This window comes from Opisthorchis viverrini (assembly GCF_000715545.1).
Source record: "Opisthorchis viverrini unplaced genomic scaffold opera_v5_309, whole genome shotgun sequence".
NCBI classification, from domain to species: domain Eukaryota; kingdom Metazoa; phylum Platyhelminthes; class Trematoda; order Opisthorchiida; family Opisthorchiidae; genus Opisthorchis; species Opisthorchis viverrini.
Genome location: NW_008751967.1, coordinates 575,402 through 595,726, shown reverse-complemented (window position 1 = coordinate 595,726; position 20,325 = coordinate 575,402). Strand labels below are relative to the sequence as shown.

Genomic DNA, 20,325 nt, shown 5'->3' with positions numbered 1-20,325 from the left:
GAATGAGACCTGAGGTGCGAGTAAAAGGAAATTCTCCTAAGTACATCCCGAACTGGCGGGAGTACGTAAAGATTTCGACAAATAATCAGCCAGTATCGGTCAAAACTGTTGTGTTTCAATGCTTCTTGAGATGTCCAAGCACGAGGTGAGAGCGAAATCTTGGCCTTTTGTACCCGAGATTAAATCGACCCGAAGCACTACGTAAAGTAGTGAGCTTTGAACATCGTCTGAGAATTAGCTTCACTGTTCAGGTGCCTCACCATGGGTATCAATCGTAGATCGACCTCTAACTCAACACAGTAGGGGGTAGGTAGCTTGCGCTAGCGTCTGAGGAGGTACGATTGCCCAACTTCGAAAAATCTTGCATATCACTGGCACTCCACCTCTCACTAACAGATTCAGTCTTTTTCTCATTTCTGGAATACGATATCCTTTCCCCCATTTCGTCGTCACCAAATGGTAATAGTCATCTGGACTTACATAGGGTCGACACCTTCGCCCTTTTCTTCTTCTACTCGAACAGATCTGCTCTCAGGTTTTCCAATGTACCTGACTACATATCATCTTTAACTCTCAAAATCCGGGAGAATTCCTCCCCCCCCCCTGAAATCCCTGCATTTACTTCTCTACTGTGCATTTTACCTACAGGGGAATAATCTCTGATCATGCGGTTAACTAAGCTCGGTGAGTTGCTTACTATGTAATGAAAAGCGGAAGAAAGGATACGGATATCACTTTAATGTTCAAACGAATCATGACCAGAACTCATCTGCACAATGTTCGAAAGGTCCCAGAAGACCCTAAATCACCTATATGTCTAAGGCTACCTCAGCAAGCACCCAGAGAGTCTCTGAACACATTAAGACAAAATTGAGTGGAGGTCGCCATCCCATCAATAATGCGTTGGAAAGAAGTATGAGGCAACATTGCTTATACAACTTGATACAGGAAATCTACGCGGGGAAGCACATTCGTATGCGAATGTGTATATCTCGCGCTACTTCGACTGTGTGTAGTCGTTTTAGCCAAGTGGACAGTTGTTGCGAGGTTCAAGACGTTCAATGCAACGGTGACCCAAGGGCCAATGACTCACAGGAAAATAGGGAAAAATGCTGTTTCCAATCGAGCACTGCTGATTGGGACAGCAGGTGTTCGGTACGTAATGCAATATCCCGTAGTCCAACTGGTTATCATATCCGCAACACTGGAACTAAAAAGCAGATAAAACGAGGAACATATAAGTATCACTGGATTAACAATTGAAAGACAAAATACGTAACAGCCTTGGATGAAAATGACAAGAGCGCTGGAACCCAAGGATAACATGGTAACTTATGGAGTTGCACACTGAAAACGAACTGTTCCTTGTAAAACGTGACTGTATTAGGAGAAATAACACTACAGGCACATTATTCTTCTAGTCATCTTAGCTCGATCCAAATAAAGGTAGGAAACCTGGAATTCAGGTTACTCAGCCCGCAGAGTCACAGGTTTCATTCTGATTTTCGCATAAAAACGATAAACTGGAGTAGCGAAATGTAGCCAAGTCTACTGCACGAAACGAATGCACAGTGATCGGTCCGGCATTCTTGTCAGTGGAGCGAACTTCAACTTTCTTATATTCATATAGTATAACCGCCATAAATCGACCGATAGTAAAAAAATAAGCAGCCCTTAGAATTAACTGTTCCAAGATCGCACTCGAAACACTCTAAAGGATTGATATATGAGGTTGTGATTAGATTCATCGAAAACCAACGTGTTGCAGAATAATTATCCTGACTGAAGACATGAGAACGCCATCTGCTTATGTGGCTTGGCGTTCTCGAGCGTGTTGACGTATGTCAGCCGTTTGCGCATTTACCAGTTCTTTGGCCAAGATAGTCAGCTGCACAAACCAATGGTAGAACATTACCATAACTCCCAGTGCAACTGTTGAGCACCACTATATCTTCCGTACCATCACGCCTGCCGCGTCCTATGGTCAAACTGATTTGAACCAGAGTAGTTCGCTCGTCTCCGTATACCTCAAACCCTGAGGAAATTACAGTAACTGTCGTACTATTCTTATTCTGAGTTTTAGACCCAGTGCGCTTCGAATTGGGTTAGATTCTGGTCATAGCTACCCTCATCAGCGTCTTGGGCATCATGTTCCTTCGAAATTCCCTTAAAAAGTATCCACAGAAATTGGAACGAAGTGGAAGAGGGACAATTTTACTGGTTCAGTTTCTTTTCAGTCTTCTGTTCACTCAGATGGGTTCCCCTTATGGAACAATCGCAAAAATGGACAGCGGTGAACCTTGTGTCATTCTCGGACTAAGCGCAATGACTAACCCACCTGACAGGTTCGGAGCATAGCAACCAGACTAAGACAATCCACATGCCAAGCGTTAAGTGAACGTACCCTGATGACAGGCACCTGCGGCGTTGTGAGCTGACCAGTGAGTTTGGCGCTGCGACCCATCAGTGCGACTTCGAAGACTCCTTATACGCGACAGACATTTATATAATCATTATGTACTATTATCAGCATCCTTCGGTCGAGCATTCTACAAAAAAGGACTCGGTTAGGTCACAAAAAGGCCATTTTCTTCTCATATTAAACGAGGTTAGGAAGCGAACACAGAATTTGTTCGGTAAAACAAACACCTATTAATATGGCATGATTCGTTTATCCTACTGGTCAATAATTTTTACGGTGGGTCTGACGACCACTGAACCTTGAATGTCCTTTGACCAAACTTTAATTGTTATCGGCGGATAATTAGGACTGAACATCCGGTGCTGTTGCACCGGAGGAGAATTGAGAAGACTGTTAACAGGACTTGGAACTACTGGGCCGGAGCTCCCAAGATGCTATCAATAAAACAATACAATAGAATGGACTTTGGATTCATGTTGTGGTTTGTTGCGCCGAAACTTCAAGTGTTGCCAAACGCTAAACAGGAAGCCCTCATCAGAGTTTGCCTCTACGTTTTATCCCCTTACTGATAATTCTCCTACAGAATTATTTGGAATCAGCAAACAGGCTGTTCAGAAAATAAGATATCCGTGACAGGTCAGACTTGCTGTTTGATACAGACATCGCAAGACACCTGAAACCAAGCTGGCTTGAGCGTTACAAGCATGACCCGTTTAGCGCAATTCTGTAGCGGGTGCAGTGATTCTATCCAAAAGAGTACCACCGAAGAGAGATTGTTCCTCAGAAGAGGAAAAGTGTCCGGTACTAAACTACCTCGTATTATCAAAGACAGCTTGCATCCGAAAAGAGAAGTGTCAAAGAGAAGAATGGCCTGGTCATTCAGTATGGAAAACGCTTTTTGTCCATTGTAGTCTATACCTGCTTAATTAGATAACGCTCACCTTCCTGTAGATGAAGACAATTAACACAAATTAATTGATAAAACTACCGATAAAACTACTAAACATCTGAAACAAACCACTGCTTTCGAGCCAACTTCAGACTGAGCATTGGGAAAAATAAACATGGTGAAACCTTACAACAAAGATCAAGGCTCACTTAATCCCCTGTGGGCTTAAAATTAGAAAAATATAAAGTTAAAACCGCCATCAAAAGCAAGGATGCCCTGTTGGACATAATGTTGCCAAACGACAGGGGACTTTCTGTTTATTCATTGAGTTATCAGCTTGCAAGTTACGAGAGGACAATAATCAAGCTTCAAATCAATCCACTTCATCTCACTGATGTTGACGGATGGTTCCATTTAGGTTTGTTTCCGACCGTCACTTGAACCACAATATGATAACCGTGTATGTATATGCATGTTTACGGGCCAAGCCTAGGCAGAGGTCGGATTCGAACCACAGGCCTTCCGGTCAGTAAATTCGTGCTCTAACCACTTGAGCCATCTCACTCCCTTGGAGGAATACTTTATCAGTCATGAGAGCAATGATATACGCATCCCAAATTTCCATATTAGTACAGTAAAACACCGAAGGCATGCTATGACCATCCTTTACAACACCTATAGTACACCTACACATATACTTTCATATGTCTATATATAAAATCAGCGCCAGTATCGTTATCAGAGACGGCAACATCCATGTTGCCACTGAACAATCGCTGCCGTACGCAGACAAAACACAGTTAATTACACTTGAAGCCATAAAGTGAAAAAACCGCAAAGACTGATGGGAAAGGAACCTGACTACTGGGGCACCAACAAATCGATTAACTGTTATTTCCTGAAGTTTCCAGCCAAGTACAAGAAGGATTAGGGGAGCCCCATATCGAAAGATTGGCCACACCAACATCACTCAAACTTTTCGCATCGTTCTGCCGAATCACACATTGTCTACCAGCCGATTGCGCCATTTCGAATAAGTATGCTTACTACAGCGAAGAATCAGTGTTGAACATCGATTTTATGCTGCCAACGACTGATTGATTGAATGAATGAATAAGCTTGTCTGAACAATAAATAATGAATCAGAGTACAGTGGTCCCAGCGCCACAGTTTCGTTCGCTGAAGATAAGGAGAATAAGGGAATGAGAGTCAAGCTTCGAAGGCGATGGCTCAATCGGTTCTTGACGTTAATGTTATGTTTGTCCGATCCGGCATGTAGTGAGAAACCGTTTGATGCAGGATCGCCACTGGCTGCGTGGCGTGAAGCTACACAAATATGAAGAGAATGAACATACCCGTCGGGCCCCAGTGATAGTAGGAAAGCTTTTGGATAGCACACCATACACTCACGCGACCGCAAGTATGTGAACGCAAACAGTGAACGATATTCACGAACTCCTGTTGCGAGTCTGCTAAGAGCTAACTGGTCGATAGAATTGAGCACACTCGTGAAGTCAAGGAACATCGAGATTGTATGGCGTCTATATGCATGCCGTTGCTCTGAAATGTGGCGGAATGTGAAGATAAAGCCTTCGTGGTCAGTATAGACCTAATGGCAGGTGACAGCATCGAAGTTCTCAACAGCGTTCTCATCAGATGTGTAGCTCATAGCGTAAGTCCTGTAAGAGATCTCTTGAACACAAATGAAAGCAAACACGTCAGACAAGTATCGACTGAAGATTTCATCTCTATTTTTAAACAGAGAGGGTTAGAATTCCTCAGGACCAGCAGCTCGGTGACCCTTAAGAGAGAAAACGGATCTGCGAAGCGGTCGGGGGATCCAAGTTCACTGTCGAGCACTGCGTTGCGGGTCGGGACTCCTGCACGGCAACTGCCGGTGGCCCATTGAATTGCTGCTGAAAATGCTCAACCCAGCGATTCAGGGGTTATTCTTTTTTGGTTAGGCGAGGCGTTTTTAGCACTGGTTGTTTCGATTGCGCTCTTTCTGTTACGGCCCGGCGTATCTACCAGTGTCCCTAACGTACGAGCGTATATCGTTTTTCCTGCTGCGTTGACACCACCCTGATTTGCCCGGAGACCCTACTTAGTACACCGAGGTCGTCCACCTCAACAACGGTTCCGGATGGCACGTTGGATGGAACACGGGTCTGCAGAAGGCCTGGTTTACAGCAAACGTGTGCCATGAATTGATACCACCAAAGGCCATGCTTAAGGTCGGTCGTTGAAAAAAAAAACAGATTTCGCCGATTCTTCGAACTGTTTCGAAATCGAATGAAACAACTTCGTTTGTAGCACGTGAGTTTTGGGGATGCATCAAAATCGTTTGATGTTAAAAATAGTCTGAGAAAAACGATTGGTGAATTAAAACTGACTTTGAATTGTGATTTTTGGCAACAAAATGATGGGGGGCGTATGCCTGTACGTGTATCACTTATGTGTGTATCATTTATGAGAAGCCAGACTGGTCGATCTCGAAGCAAATCATGGGATACTCCGGTTAATTCGGGAGCAAAAAATATGCGATTAGTGAGTAAACCTGGAAAGAACAGTGATTTCTTAACAATCAGACGCCCGTTTGAGAACAGACGCTGATTTTTGCCTCACCATTCAAACAGGTGCCAAATGGCATGAACAAATCTATTACTCTTCATTATATCTTTCATATGCTGGTGGCTGCGGGATTCTGCAGAATACATACTCACATGACTCTCGTTTGAACAATCGTTCTCCTGTCCTCACGCAATCATCCTGGTGAGTCCACTGGGCTCGAGTTTCGCTCCTATTAGATCTCATCAGCAGTGCAGCAGCATATCTAATGGCCGTAATTCGCATGTCAGATGTGCGGAGTTCAAAACCTAGCACGGTCATTCGATATGCACTGCTGATGAGTTCTAATAGGAGCGAAACTCGAGTCAATGCTTTTCCCCCTTGGTGCGGACTCACCAGGATGGCTGCGCGAAGACATGAGAACGATTTTTCAAACGAGAGTCATGTGATTGTGTACTCCTCATTTTATGCTTAACTAAGTTTGGTGAGCTAAATACTGGAGTTTTGAATAAGTAGTCCACCGAGTCATTTTCGCCAATTGTTGCAAATAGAAATCAACGGGCGCATTTCCACCGTACACGATCACACCTTTATCGGATTCTAAGGTCAGTGCTGCATCCTTGAGGAAAGAAATTTGTCGAAATCTACAGTCTGGACAATTTTTACTCTACACAGAACGTGTAAGCCTAGTAAGGTTGGATGACATCGCCACTTACGGGAATTCTCCCGATGCGCCCATTATTACATATATTCATCCTCATCCTATCTTTTACTTTGATTATGCTGACTTTGTTCATAGCACAACATGTGTCCCTGTGCGGAACTTTCCCGAGACATGGATCGGGGCTGTCCTCTGCGATTTACATAGCATGGTATGCTTGGCGGAAAATGTGAAAGCACATAAAACTATCAGTCGATTTCCCGCATTTCCCTTAGTTTTTGGCCGCATAGTCCTTCGTCCAGATACAACGCCACATTGTTGAACGGCCAGCATCAGCTTCTGAGGCCAAGCTGGAGATCTGCGACGGACGACTATAGGGGAACGTGCGACAGATGGTTTACTTCTCCTATTGCCCTTCCTCTCTTACCGTGAACGAGACAACGCTGTTCTTGTTAACAGCCGCCTGTGTTATTGTGGGGCTTACAGTTTTTCATATCCAGTTTAAGAGATTTCATGGTGTTTCTTCATTTTTCGCATCCCCGACTAAATGAACGTCATTCATTCAGCTCCTGATTGGCATAAGGTTCAAGTGTTTATATCCCGCGCCCTTTTAACAAATAAAACACTCTGTGGATAACTCGTTTCCTCTTGAAATTTGAAAAATTCATTGCTGATTTGAGATTCTTTACGGACGGCTGCTTTTCTTGAGGAGGCATGTGGTCTTCGTCAACACTGGACAATTTGGCACAGCCAGAGGAAATAACGTTTCATGGCAGCACTTCGCCAACTATGATGCCCTGGTGTCTTCGTTCACATAAAACACTGTCACAGGCTCCAGTACCTTTTGGTACAACATAGTGGGCGGAACAGGAAGCCAAGGAGTGACAAGACCGTTCGCAAGTTACAACGGCTGAAGACAACCCAAACTACAATATCAATTTCGGCAGAGCAACTCTAAGTAATTTTACAACAACAAGAGCAGTTCGAAGGGGCTCAACTGAAGTTCACTGAATACCTGACACGCAGTATGTCGGTGAATGCGACAAAAAACTGTTGGGCCTCTGTTTTCTCCCAAAGATGCTACCACCAGCTCGAGTAGGGAATGTGATTTTAGATGTAAATTCAATTTAGATGTGCGGCCAATGACGTGAGTCTTGTAGGAGATTCATGAAGCATCGTAGTGACATTCAACGTTTAAGCTAACTCAATTTGATGTGATGATCGCCCTGATTTCTCAGAGCGTAGTTCATTCCATTTCCACTGTATAATAAATGTTTAGTGGAATTATTTGATAAAGGCTGCCGTGTGAATCGCCTGCTGATATGAAATCCCGCGAAACTTTCTTGGCATTCCAGTTTTTTAACAGTTACACCAATGTGTTGTGAAAATCGCTCTAGATAACGGCCCTCACTGTAGCAAATTCCCCACGAATAAAGGCTGTGGAAGCCACCCCGGCTAGTCGTCCCTTCACAGCATGACCACTACCCTTATCGGACCGAATTCGCCTGGTTTTCCGAATCGTGCGGGAGTGAATACTCTAATCCGATTTTTAAAACACATTTTGCTGCGATTTTCGTATGGCTACTTGATGTGGTCAGTTCCCAACAGAAAATGCATGAGTGGCCCGACAAAGATGGAAGGCATAGCCTGGAGTAGCCAATTGAGACTACTTAAATAGACAAGTTGGGTGGCTAATGAGTCGTCGGAAATTTAATAAGCCAAGCTTGAGAACTTAAGTAGGGTAGTTGCCTAATTTTGAGTCTGCTTGGTTGGATATGAAATGTGCTTCATAACCAGCATGATGACGACCGTATGGGTTGAATAGTGATCAGAAGGTAGTAAGAAGTAGAGAGCGATCCGCCGCAGAATTCATAACCGACAGAGCAACAGAGTTTATCGCTAAATGTAGTGCATTACTCAAGAAAGGTCAAATGCAAGTAGGAATCTTCTCCGGAAAGGCTGAAGGTGGCTTCTTCTGGAAAGGAAATTATGACTGGAATATGTTCCGGTGGACCAAATAAAAGTAGCACCTCTTGGAATGGATAGGAATCCTATGCTCTTTGACGCCCTGTAGTTTGGTTCCGTTAACCAAGGCGATAATGTACGGTTGCAGACACAATAAATTAATAGGGTAACACCTAAGTGATTCCTTCACCATGCTCTTTGGTACCTGTCTGAGCTATAGGAAGAAAATGGTACAACCCTACGACTCAAGGCACACGTATCAAAACAGAAAATGTACTGAAGAGGAGCACAATACTGACCGACCCAGAAGGTCCGCTGTCTTGATAGGGAGAGACATAAAAATACACAAATTTATGGTTGCATGGAAACTTAACGACAGGAAACCCTACCATAATTTGAATTGTGTCCATCCATCGGATCTCCCCACGATGTAATTTGATGTCTTCAACGCCAGCCTTCAGGGTTAAATGGACCAATTGCTGCGCCTAGAAGTAAATAAAAAGAAAACGCGAGAAAAGCATATGATCAAACCAATTACGAACAAATCCAGACAAACAACTGAGCCGATGAACAGATAATTTCCATTTATTTGGACACTAAACTGACTTTACACAACCCTTCTTCGTAAAATGGCAGAGTCGTGTTCATTGAAAAGGGCGCAAAAAATACACTATAAGGTTACTGAGAACTCTTCAATAGTCCAAGACCAGTTTTGCCCTTCTTGATGCTCATCAGGTAGGTGCAGTTCCAGAGTTTCCTTCAACCTCATGTTATAGTTGCCTAAGAACATCATAAGCGAGCGATTCAGCTGGGTTTCAAGTAAATCTCCCGTCAAAACCGAATTGATTTGTAAATGAGTCTTTGTCGAAATAAAGAGATGTTTCGATTTTCTTATTAGGCAAAAAGTAATCGTTCTGCCATTGTAAACTTCCCCTGCATAGCTCTCATGAAATCCGAAGGAAACACGGGGCTGAGGGGGTTCCAGGTTACCAAAACCTAGACGGAAGCGAACGAGAACTCGCAGTTGAGTTCGAGTCATGAAATTTAGGTCGGTAGCTTCGTACCTTGTAATTCACAGTTGATTATCTCATACTATAATACCGCGTCTCTGAAGCACTTTATGAAGCGAGCTAACAACCGCTAAGCTATCTTAACCTAGTCAGTGGAATAGCCACGGATTCCGTTATTTCTGTCGGCATCCTAAGTGCACTACTGTAACATGCAAAATACCGCTGGCAGTTCCCGTCTATTGATGCCAGGGATTGTCTATAGTACCCCAATACTAGAACCGTGGTTCCATAACTATACAGCTTCGTACATTGCTTTCAAAAGAAGAACCAGACCATTCCCCTGATCAGCGCCACCCGACCCAAGAGCATCACTTCGGAAAGCAACACAATAGTGACACTCGTTTAGACTTTTGGGAAATTCTAGAGAGGAGCACCATGTGTTTTAAACGTACAGAACATGGGGCTCGTTCAAAAGATCAGAAAAAGAGTCCTGCAAAGTTACGGTCCCTATTTAAAACCGAAAATCCACTATGCAAGGAATTATGCCGGTTAAAGACCACTGGACCATGAGGATGCTGTGAAGCAAACGATCCTTTGATACCTTTCAGATCACGCCACTCATGCGGTGGCTGAAAAAAATTCGGAAGCCCACGACCGGTTCCACCCTTCTTGGGGATCAACGACTAGGCGCAGTCTGCCAGTTTCCGTCAACCGCAAGTTCTATTTGGACCCAAAGTATACGAAATTCGCAAGAAAATTCCACTCATTTGCATATCTATCTGATTTTCGATTAGATTCAACTGATTCACAGCTCTATTTCTCGTTTGTTCAACAACATTTACTGCACCAAAGGCTACCTTGCTATGATATTCTAGATATCACAGTAGACTTTTCCAAAAGAGTACATTATCCTGTTATGAACCCCAAAAGAGCGAAACCGGTCATGGGGTGTCGGAGTTTCGTTGGTATGCGAAATTCAGCGGATATCGGATCATGATTACCAGCTGGGTTCACACTTTCGATCAATCAGGGATCGGCTAGATGCTACACTGGTAAGTGCCTCGATGTTCCGACCAATCGCGTGTGGGATAGGCTTCTTAGACGTAGCAGCGAATAACTGCGAGCAGTAAGGAGGTATCGGTGCGGAATTCCACCTACCGATTAGCAAGTGAGTGCATTCCACCAAATTCGTCGTTTTCTTTGCGCTTGTTGTTATGCGCTTAGGTCACAAATGCCACGTATTTTGCGTCCACAGCTGATAAAAGCAAGTGAAACTTTACAATCTCGTGAGCTATATATCGTCGTCCAGCCACGGTTCACTGCAGAAATCAACTGAACTGAAGCCGGCATATCTTGTCTCAGAAGTAAGGCACCCGAAGTCGGAGTGACAAAAAAAGAATGAATCAGTGGAGGAGGTTGTTTGTCCTGTACCCATCGCTCTGGAAGTTAGCTAAAATCACAACCAGATCCACCGTCGATTGTTTGAGAGTTTAGTTAGTTGGCGGTGTTCGTTCCTGAAAAGAGGACTGGGCCTAAACATTCACAGGACTTGCCATGTGGAAACGCGCATAGAAAGCTACAGCATATTTGTAGCCGCGCTTAGGCGACTCACTGCCCTTCGGTTACTGTTCAACAACTCATGTCCATGACAAATGCTTTTGTGAGCAAGTCCGTGATGTCTGCTTTCTGCTGTGATACGGTAGTTAGCGATTCGAAAGCATTGAGCTTAAGTCACTGAGCTTTCTGTTGCGACACAAATTCAATGGAAAATACGGTCGCGGATCACTCAAGTCAACGGCTGCGCCACTACAAGGTAGCATCATAGTGCCAGGGACGAGAGCCTCCTAATGTCTGTACCGTAGCGCCCCCGAGTGGTAACGAGGGTCTGCACGGTGTAGTTTTTGCCCTTATTAGACGGGCTCATTGGAACCAGTATCACCGAGGATTGCAACAACTCGCTTCAAAGGCACTCCAGTGCGTCTGACCGTTATACCCGCCTACGATCCCACATCATCATATCTCTCTGTCAGACTATTGAGTCATTGGCTCCGGGAAGGGTCCCCCAAGAAAACCCTAACAACCGCGGTCTCGCGGTTCAGACTTTTGAGTCAGGGGCTCGGAGCAGGGTCCCCGAACAAGACCCCACATCCTCCCACTGCCTTGTGGGTCAGGTTTTGGAGTCAAAGGCTCAAAATGGAGTACCTCAACCAAACCCCTTCTTCGGCTTAGGCGACCGGGATGTATCATTCGCCGTTGCAGCTCTTCGCTCACCGGCCTTCCGTTTCACCCCCTCCCCAAGGTGCGGTCAATCCATCTGCCACTACCTAGCCCATGTTGCATCTCTAAACCTCAAAAGGTCTGATCCACGTTGCAGTCTTTATTGTCCGTACTCTATGTCAAAGTAGACAGCACACAAATCTTGCTGGGACCTCGCTTTCCCTATCTGTCGATGTATGCTGTCTCCGAAATATGTATACAAGGTCCCCCTTCGGTCGTGCACCTCAAGCCGATCGGGACAAGCTCAGATGTTCCATATTTTACTCTTCGGGTATCCAGTGATTCTAACGCAACAACTCGTGATATCCACGGTGTGTGAGTTACACTCAGCCCCAAGATAGAAAGCGCCTTACCATACTGGACCCCAGTAACCAGTCATCTTTACGCTGCGCGGTTGTCTGACTCAATTAAAGTCAATGCAGTCCGATGCGACGAACGATGTGTATTTGTCGTATAGGCATACGCCCCGACAGACTGCAGTTCTGAGACTGAGAAGGAAGGATATTGCAATCCCAGCAAGTGATATGAATGCTCAATTTTGACGACTAAGTCCAGAAGAACCCAGTTAGGTGGTATATTTGGGGTCGATGCTCAGCATAAGAATAATGAGGAACGACTGCATCAGTTGTGCGCTGACCGTCGTCGGTTCCTAGTCGGTAGGAATTTCCAACACAAACGCTCACATCGAGCTACTTCGAGGCCACCAACTACAAGACATTCATGCACTCAATTCGATCATGTGTCTAGCAGTTATCGATGAAGAGCATCAGGTAAAAATTGTCATTCCTTCTGGGGCACGCAATTTGACTCTAATCATGCCACTGGGCGAGCCCAGTTAGCACATCACTGTCATTCAGGATCACGCTTACCAAGGTAGAGCAGTTCCACTCATCAACTTTGACAAGTCTCAGTAGCTCAAGAGTATCAAGCTGACCTGGCTGGAAAGCTACTGCAAACGCACAGTCATATGGATGAAGGAGATTGCTCGAAGGTTGACTGGAAGCCAAGCTCTCGACATTCATAACCGTCTGTCCAAACCATATGACTCGACTAAATGAACACTGGATATCATCGAGACCAAAAGATCTTATTGCTACCAGGAAGATCATACCACCAACACGCGATAGTGATGACACACACAGATCCCTTAAACATCGGTCAATCAGGAGCTTGAAGAATGACAGAGAGCGCTGGTGGATTTTGAAGGCCCACATGATGGAGAAGGCTTTCGCTGCAGGCAACAGCCGCACCCTATTTCAGCTGATTCGATCAACCGGCCAAAAGAACGCAGGTGTCAGTAAAATAATATGCGTAAAGGACGGTGCGACATTCCACTCAAAGACCCATCGTCTTGAGCGATGGGTTGAACATTCCAGAAGACAGTTCAGCTGGTCTCCTTCAACACAACCTCTGGAACAACTCAGCGGGTCTGAATGGAACATCGACACCAGCCCGCCATCAACAACAGAAATCCAGCGGGAGATACCAATCCTCAAGCGCGATAACACACCTGGAGCGGATGGCCTACTCTCCACACCGTTCAAAGGTGGCAAGGTCCCGGTGAACAGAAGCTTTGGAAAGAAAACAGAATACCAGTCGAATAAAGCTGCTCGACCGTCATCCCAGTCTTCAAAAAGGGCGCAAGAACGTCATGCGAAAATTATCGTGATACCAGCCCGGTTTCCGTCGCATCTAAGGTGCTCTCTGGCATTATTTTTCACAGGTTGGTCGATTATGGAAAGAGATAGATTTGAGAACCAAGTTGGGTTTCGCACAGGCTGAATGAGGATCCACTGACCATATCTCTATCTTGAGACAAGTTCATGAACAATGCCACTCCTCAAACGTCCCAAATTGACCGCTTTTTCTTGATCTGAAAGCTCCTTCTGACTCTGTCGACCATCAGAAACTTTGGCGGTGTCTGGCGATTAAAGGTCTCCCTTCCAAATTTATATCCATTACGAGGGCTCCGTATGCCAACTACTGCAGGCGTGTACGAGTATACGGCAAGATTTTGCCTTAGAGAACCACGCCGTCTCTCAACATTTCTATTCAAATTTGCTATTAATGTGCTGCATGAAATTTCCCTGCCTATCTCTGAAACTTCGGGTTTCGAAGTGCTCCCGGGGCGTTCGCTCATAAACATTCGGTATGCGGACGACATTGCTCTCCTTGGTTTAGATTCTTCCAAAATGCAAAACATTTTAAATAACCTAAATAAGTCTGCTGCCCGGTTTGGCATGCGCCTCACACCTGCAAAGCGTAAAGTGCTACTACAAGACTTGGTTGGATCAAACCCAAACCTCATGCTTGCAGACGAACCAATCGAGATGGTAGATAATTTTTCTTCGGGAAGGCCATGCCAGCCTTTGCCAGCCTCCAACACCCATGGTGCTGACATTACGTCACTGTGCCTGTCAAGGACAGAGTTCACATTGTAGCAGTGCGATCCATACTGCTTTATGGATCACAAACGTGACCTCCAAGCGCAGAGGACAAATGAAAGATGTTAGTGTTTGACTATCGGTGTCTTTGGTCGGGTCTGGTGGAAACATCGGATTAGTAATGCTGAGGTACGCCAGGTGGTTTTAGGAGGAAGAAACTCTCACACGATACATGAATTACCCATAGTTCATAGGTTAAGCCGGTTAGGACATGTACTCCGCATGCCACAATACTGTCTGCCTGGCAGAGCCATTTTCGCTCAGCCCAGTGCCGAGTGAAAACAACCGAGAGGTAAACAGTGTATGGCCTGGCAATGAAGTACGAAAACACTAACAGGTAAACTGGGTTAGGTCGACAACTACCGCCTCCCTGGATGGGGACTCCGGGACTCAACTCACCAACGGTTAATAACACTGACAGAAATAACCCAATCGCTCAGTCGGTGGCGCTCGTGCATCAAAGCTATCGCTTTCAGTGCATAATTACCCAGTTACCGAACTAACTGAATACGCCATCGCATCGCTGTATGTCACGCATTCTCCCACTTCCCAGTGATTGAGACTGCATCCGGTTCATAGCTCAGAAATTGAATTCAAATCGAATTCCGAGAAGTGTCTTCAACTACAGGATGCGATCAACAACCAGATTATAGAGGAGACATCAGGTCCCCTATTTCAACTCATCTCCGTCACAAACATTTGGCTTCGTCTAGAGACATCCGTACAGAATGCCACTCTATAGAATCTTGGATTTAAAGCTCGATGCCACAAAAATTGGATCTCCTAAAGGACCATTCACCTTTCGACACAAGAGAACAGCCAAGGAACCTTTGAGACGCTGACGGTCAACTAATAAGTGACTGAGAAAAAAGCTGAAGAGATAACCTGAATACTTCAGCTTGCTACTCATCCACCCACTGATATCAACAGCCTCGTTACCATCGGCATCAGGCTGACGCCGGTGTGGTTACCACACTTATTACGAAAGCTCGTGAAACAGTGACTCGAGAGCGGCAAGCAGGATTCTGGCTTCGAACGGTTGCCCAAGTCTCCACATTCCATCAGGTGCTAGAACGTCATACGTGCAAACGATCCACAATTCTAGTATTCCTGGATTTCAATGACGCATTCGACTCGATTGACCGGCCTGTTCTTCTTGACAAGCTTGCCCATCAAGGAATGCTCCGAAAGTTTGTAGACATAATAAATTCTTTGTACTTCCAGACTCCCAGACGTGGAAGAGTATACGGAGAGCTCTCAGAAAGTGGTGTCTGTCAAGGTTGCCTACTCTCTCCATTCCTAAAAAATTCCGTGATCGACAAGACAATGAAACGAACGCTGAAAGGTCATCAAAACTATGGTTTTCGAACAACTGCTGGGGAAAAACTTGTCAATATGGAATATGCAAACGACATCGTTCTCGTCTTACAAGATAAGAAGGAGCACGTTTTTTTATTTACTGACCAAAGTTATCACGTCCTATGGTATGCATTTTGCACCCAAAAAATCTTAGGTCATGCTTCTGGAGATGCAGCCATGGAATAGGCCACCAACAATCCATAGTGGCACTTGGAGCTGTGGAGTCTTTCACGTATCATGAAGGTTATATCAACTCCGATTGTAGTGTGGCAGAGGAAGTACATGCATTAATCCTCAAGGCTCAGATCTCGTTTCCCTAATTTGAGACACCTATGGCGTCAAAGCAGTGTATCCCTGGATCTCAAAGAATGTACGTATCAGGCTACAGCACGGTTTGTTTTATTGTATGACTGTGAGACTTGGCCTATTTGATCAGCGGAACTGGGACCTCCTTAGGTCTTCGGCGGTGGTTGTCTCAGAACCATAGGTCGTGTGGGTTGACGTCGGCAGGTAGAAAGCGAGTTTTTGGATGTGCAACTTGGCTGGCACTAGTTACTTCCCCGTTCACTTTTATTCTTTTCTTCTTCACAATAAGGCTTTCAAAAATCCTGGTTGCACGGCAGCAAAGCATCAGTGTTGAACACTGATGTCATGCTGCCAATTATGAGGATGACGACGGTGAGGATGATGATGATGATCAGTGTATAAGCTAAGGCAATCAGGCTACATAGGAACAAAAAGTCTCCAGGTGAAAGCTTCCGAAACTCTTCGTAAGCTCTCTGCTCAATGTGTGAAGTCACAATGCTCCCGGTGAATTCGGTTATCTTGATACTGATATCGATAATAGAATAGGTGACATAACGGTTTGTGAGAACTACCGGGATATTGGTCTGATAGGTATCGCAGCATCAGTAATTGTCATATTTGGGAGAAAGTCACCATGAATCAAGTAAACTGAAACAGTAACACCATCATTTCGGAAACGAGAACCAAAAATGATTTGGAAGGCGCAGTTGAGTGATCGAGACGTCGAATATTGCAGTCTTAAAATTCCAATGTCCCTCCCAAAAACCCCACATATGGGGTACAAGGTGTGTGAACATATACAGGTGCTCGGAACACACAACCGATTCCAGGATACTACATCTAGCCGGGACATTGGAAACAACTGGACGTACAAAACTCACCTGGTCACGGTACACAAATCCAGCGACACCGACTGCAATTTCCGCCGCAAATATTATAAGGAGCAAAGCGAAATAGAATCCTAGAAGGCAACGGCTGTAATGGTATGAACCACAACAGCCCAGTATCCCCAGCACCACACTCAATGCACCAACTGTGATGATCAGAATAAAAGTGTAGGCTAGAAAGTTGTGGTTTTCCATCCCACGAAATCCAAATGAAGAAAAATGGAAGTAGAGCCCGGCACCAAGGAGAACCAATCCGATAACCTGGAAAAGTGTGAAAGAAATGGGAAAATGTCTTCAGAATCCCATTATGTCGAGTTAAAAGGCAACAAGGGGTTAGCATGGCTGACTGAATTCAATTCTCATTGCACGCCTACTGAATATTTTGCTAAAAAATTGTTGGGCTGAAGTGCTAGAGCAGCACACCTGCCATACTTAATAAAACTGATCGCTCAGCTGTACCACTTCCAGGGCCTAGCTACCATGTCCTCGGAGGAAGCCAGAGGGCTGAGAAATCCCCAGGTTATCCAAGCCTAGACAGGAACAGTTGAGATTCTGAGATTGGGTTCGAATCACGGACCTACCTATTAGAGGTTTCGCATATTAACCACTAAGCCATCTCGAGCCATCAAATGAAAGCAGGAAAATACAGCTATGAGGTGTTCTTACGGAATTACAATGCTAAGAACACAGATCAGGAGTTTGTTCACACAACCAAGTTGGCCTTAGTACAAGCTAAGTACCAATACATTAGCTCAGGATAGGTACAATTTTCAACGTACACAACGATAAATCAAAAGATGGAACTCACCGTGAACACGATGTTAAAAATTATCATCAGAAAGCGAATGCATGATGCGCATGAAGTGCACATTGTTGGTTCAAAAACAATGGCAGTAGAGGAAAGGCGAAGGCTGGTGTTTGCAGGAAAACACCAACAGCTGCAACAGGACGTGGAACTCCGAGGATTGGTTACACAGCACCAGACCAAGATCACTACACCATCATCGCAATACACAGAAATACTCTATAAAAAGCAGCCCAAATTGTAAGTGGTTTATTTCATACTATGTGATGCAATTAGATAGTAAACTGAATGTCTAAGAGCAATTTGAAAACCACCCTGTACTGTTCTTTTGAAATATTGCTGATTGAGAATAAACACTGCTAGTGTTACGTTTTTCGGTGCACCGGCGATTCATCGGGATACTCAAGGGCGGACAGCTTTTAGTGTACACATAAGAGTGACAGTTCTCTCATCAGTCCGTACCTATTACCCAAATTCTACACGTGTTTTCTGTATATCAGGAGCAAGATGGCTCCGTGGTTAGAGCGCGATTCTAACAACCGGAAGGTTCCTAGTTCCAAAACGATCTCTGCCTCTCGGCTTTCCCTGTCAAAGTTTGGGTCCGACTTCAGACATCTCATCACAAGAGATAGTGATACAAAATGATTACGTAAAAGCGAGCCTTACATTGCGCATGTATATAAAGTTCCAAAATATCCGAGAATATCCCAGGGTTTTCCGGATTAACACCCTCAGAAGCCGCAAAGCTAGTGCATGATGGCACCTTGGGAGGTGTCGCTGAGTGGTGTCATAAAAAATGCGGTAGGAACATGAGAAAGAGAAAGGAAATGCTTCGCATTAGCAATCATGGAGAAAGACAAGAATCCCCAGGTATAAAGCTGCCCATCAATTGTTAGTTTTGCAACACCTATGACAATCCATCAGCAATTGTATCAGTACGGCAACTGGTCGGACACTGTCTCACGTGTTTCCATAGTCCCTGACTTCACAAACTCGGTAAACTGTCAGCTGACCTAAATACAAGAGTCGTTTAGGAGTTAAGTTTCCTGTACCGTCTAAAGACAGTATACAACACTACGTAAAATTCCAGTCTACATACGGCAAAATTTTATCAGACTTCATAGGAATAAACCCTGGAAAAGATACTATTATCAACAGGTGTAATATAGGCACAGGAACGTTCCTCCTTCCCTCGTGTGGCATGGCAGATAGTTACAACCAGTGCATACCCATGCTTAGTTGATAAACCACACAGGATTTGTGTAGAGTCAAAAGCGAGACTATGGCAAAACGGCACTACCCGTTGATGCTGATGTAGGTTGGGGAGACTAAAGTCTGTGTGCACACATATCCCCTTTGAGAATCACCGAGAGACCTACACACGACGACAGCCAAAAATACCTGCCTGATTGATTTACATAGCGGCAAGGGTATCTACCATCAGTCTAATACCACGAGTTTCCGCACTGTCACACCTCTCTCGAACAAACTATAACAATAAAACTCTGGAACATGCGTATTAATGTGCTGGTTTTGCGGGAATCGATAAGTCGAACGTAAGCCAGCAGTCAGATCACCGATACTGTCAGATGTTAGTTTGAAACTGCAAGAAAATTAGTTCAGGCAACTCACATTTGCCTACACAGACTACAAGTCTATGATCAACGGTTATTGGTGAGTCCCGTAAAGCTGGGACACCTGCCCCCGCAAACCATGCAGGTCCATAAGTCAATTCATAACCAAAGCTACAAAGTACCTGCGGTTCCAATGAACCGCCTTCTAACTGCATACAAGAAAGGATCACAGACGATGGAAAGTCCACGTCCAGAGATACTTCGTAAATAAGTGACAAGCGAAAAAAACGCAGACGCGTACACATTTTGAAGATGCGGCGGAGTCACAGAGGGCTGTACCATTAACGATTCAGACGACCGTAGCCTAAGTGTGGAGTAGCCGTCTCCCTTGAGGGAATGTTCAGCTGTAGCACTTTTCGGTGCCTAACTGCCATGCTACCAGAAGGAAGCACAAGGGATGGGATACTGTCAGGTTGCCCAAGCCTACACAGAGGAAGTCGAGAGGCAGAGGTCGGGTTCGAACCACAGGCCTTCCGGTCAGTAAATTCGTGCTCTAACCACTTGAGCCATCTCACTCCCTTGGAGGAATACTTTATCAGTCATGAGAGCAATGATATACGCATCCCAAATTTCCATATTAGTACAGTAAAACACCGAAGGCATGCTATGACCATCCTTTACAACACCTATAGTACACCTACACATATACTTTCATATGTCTATATATAAAATCAGCGCCAGTATCGTTATCAGAGACGGCAACATCCATGTTGCCACTGAACAATCGCTGCCGTACGCAGACAAAACACAGTTAATTACACTTGAAGCCATAAAGTGAAAAAACCGCAAAGACTGATGGGAAAGGAACCTGACTACTGGGGCACCAACAAATCGATTAACTGTTATTTCCTGAAGTTTCCAGCCAAGTACAAGAAGGATTAGGGGAGCCCCATATCGAAAGATTGGCCACACCAACATCACTCAAACTTTTCGCATCGTTCTGCCGAATCACACATTGTCTACCAGCCGATTGCGCCATTTCGAATAAGTATGCTTACTACAGCGAAGAATCAGTGTTGAACATCGATTTTATGCTGCCAACGACTGATTGATTGAATGAATGAATAAGCTTGTCTGAACAATAAATAATGAATCAGA

The 20,325-nt window shown here is 44.8% G+C and overlaps 1 protein-coding gene across 1 annotated transcript; it reads right to left on the bottom strand.

The window, feature by feature from the left end:
- Positions 1–793: 793 nt before the first annotated feature.
- Positions 794–19,472, bottom strand: T265_09851 (hypothetical protein; the record flags this gene model as incomplete). Its single annotated transcript, XM_009176049.1, has 5 exons — positions 794–1,210; positions 8,895–8,990; positions 16,783–17,049; positions 17,597–17,812; positions 19,350–19,472. 5 exons carry the CDS (start codon positions 19,470–19,472, stop codon positions 1,022–1,024), a joined length of 891 nt encoding a protein of 296 aa, XP_009174313.1.
- Between the last annotated feature and the right edge of the window lie 853 nt (positions 19,473–20,325).